At 26.3% G+C, this 2,304-nt stretch overlaps 1 protein-coding gene across 1 annotated transcript; it reads right to left on the reverse strand.

The window, feature by feature from the left end:
• Positions 1 to 205: 205 nt before the first annotated feature.
• LOC111626874 lies at positions 206 to 1,828 on the reverse strand. The gene is made up of 3 exons (XM_023370396.1): positions 1,694 to 1,828; positions 573 to 825; positions 206 to 500 (listed from the first exon to the last, which is right to left on the reverse strand). Exons 2-3 carry the CDS (start codon positions 818 to 820, stop codon positions 434 to 436), a joined length of 315 nt encoding a protein of 104 aa, XP_023226164.1. The 5' UTR covers positions 821 to 825; positions 1,694 to 1,828; the 3' UTR covers positions 206 to 433.
• Between the last annotated feature and the right edge of the window lie 476 nt (positions 1,829 to 2,304).

Here is a 2,304-nt window from a genome sequence, read left to right on the forward strand (position 1 = left end):
CTGATTATAAAAATCATATTAAACGACACTTGCAACAAAAAAAATACTTTTTCCTTGTGTGAGGTATTGTTTCCTGAATATTACATAAAATTTTTTACAGTATTTACAAATCATTAAAATATACAAAAAATAAACTTTTAAACACCATTTATAAGAAAATATTTTGAATTTTAACGTGAAAAATCCAAATTTCATAACTAACCGATTAAAATTCAAATTTCACAATAGATGGCACTAAATAGAGCCATTTTGTTACCAAATTAACTGTATTTATATTACTACACACGAATTAAAACAAAATATATATTAAATGAATTGATGATTAATTAATTAACATTCATGATGTCTATCTTCTGTTATAAACTTATAAACTTCTCACATGAATTATATACATTGTCATGTAGAGTATTTTCTTAGTTTTTGTGAACGTTCGTCACCACCAACCTCCGTGTCCGTGTCCGCCGTCATGCAAGTAGTACGAAGTAGTATGATAATGAACCCTGAAAGGATACGAATATAAATTAGCGTATAAATTATGCACATTATATGTATGTATATATATATTAACTCACGGATAAGGTACGAATGTTGTATGACTATGTCCAGATTCTAATCCTCCTAGCAATCCGTGACTCGCTAATCCAAGTCCAACTCCTAATCCAAGTAAATGAAGTCCATGATGGCCACCCCCGTGAGATAAACCAAGCAAAGCAGCCCCACCTAAACCATATTTAAGTAGTTTTTTTATCTTTCCTGCTTCGCTTTGCTGAGCGAATATGACGAGAAGGAAAAATGCTACAAGTGCTGTTTTCCTCTTCATTCCTGCTATAGATAATTTTTTATTCAATTTATAAAAAACGAAAGTGAATTAATATTTTTTCAATTGCAATTTTAAAATAATTAAAAAACAATAAATTTCTTTAATACTTTCATAATAATAATGGCTACAGAACAATTTGACCATTGTCTTGAAACTATTAATAGAGGAAACACAATTAAAATTAGGGTAATACATGTATTATATCGCGGAATAATATGGATAAGTTTATAATTAACGTAAAATTAATGTAAATATAAATTAGACTATAATAATTGAATGTATACAGACAATGCAATGATATGTTCTATGTGTGAAAGTTATGTAACTTATCTACTTTATTTTCATAAAATTTTACTTAAAATATTCAAAATTTAACTATTAAATTTAAATAATATTAAAGTATATAACTATATTTTAACATTATATAATACGTATATTTTAAATTTTAATGTAATATATTTAAAATGTAATATTAATTCCTTGGCGTTTTCCTGCAGAATAAGATAAGTTACAATAATTTGAATATTGATGCATGCTTATTTTATTTAATGACAAATATAAAATAAATATAAAATAAAAGGTTAATAATAAAATATAGAATATAAAATTAATTTACACATTAGTACGATTCATATTTACTTAAAATTATATAAAATATTCCTCTTCATTAACTCTAAAACTCTAAAGATATTTCTAAATTAGTATTAAGAATAAAATTTCTCATGTCAAAATAATACTTTATATCGTGATTTATATCTATAAATTATTCTTAAAATTCACATTTTAGCTTAAAGTATACCTGAATAAATCTTATAAACTGTGTGAAACTTATCCCAAAGATCTATACTGTATATTTTATACAGGAGGACTTACTCAGTAATCCTGTTGTAGCTCAATTCACAAAGCTCTATAACTCTATTCTCTCTTCACTTGACTCTTTAAATATGTTTTTTAAAACCCACCTAATTTAGAAAGTGCTTTGAACTTCGCGACTTCCAATTGTTTCGATCGTCTTATAAGACGATTTTTCATTGGTTCGTGAGGAATGCCGCCGGGCATCCCCTGCAGTCTCGAATAGCAGGATACAACAATGATGTCATGTGTGGAAGAGAAAGTATTTTCAGTTTTTTCTAGGCCAATAGTTGGAGTCACGTGGTTACATTTTAGAAAGTTTCCGTCTTTGGCCAACTGTTTTATTGTTATTATTATTTTTTTTATAATAAAATATTTCTTTCACGTACAGATGCTCTAATTTATTGTCATAAATTATAATTTATTGATGATGAATTGGGTTAAAGCTTATATATTAAGTAGTTAAAAATTTGTATCTGATGTTTTTTTCTATATTTAAATTGGACATTATAATGTTGTGTTATGAGTAATGTAATTGAATAATAATCTGTACTAGACCGGACCATCTTAATAGGAAAATTCGACTTAAAATTCTCGGTATTATTGTTGGATTATTTATTTTTCATTTAGAA

The sequence above is a fragment of the Centruroides sculpturatus genome, unplaced genomic scaffold (genome assembly GCF_000671375.1).
Source record: "Centruroides sculpturatus isolate CEXI.00-Female unplaced genomic scaffold, Cexi_2.0 scaffold433, whole genome shotgun sequence".
Classification (NCBI taxonomy): Eukaryota; Metazoa; Arthropoda; class Arachnida; order Scorpiones; family Buthidae; genus Centruroides; species Centruroides sculpturatus.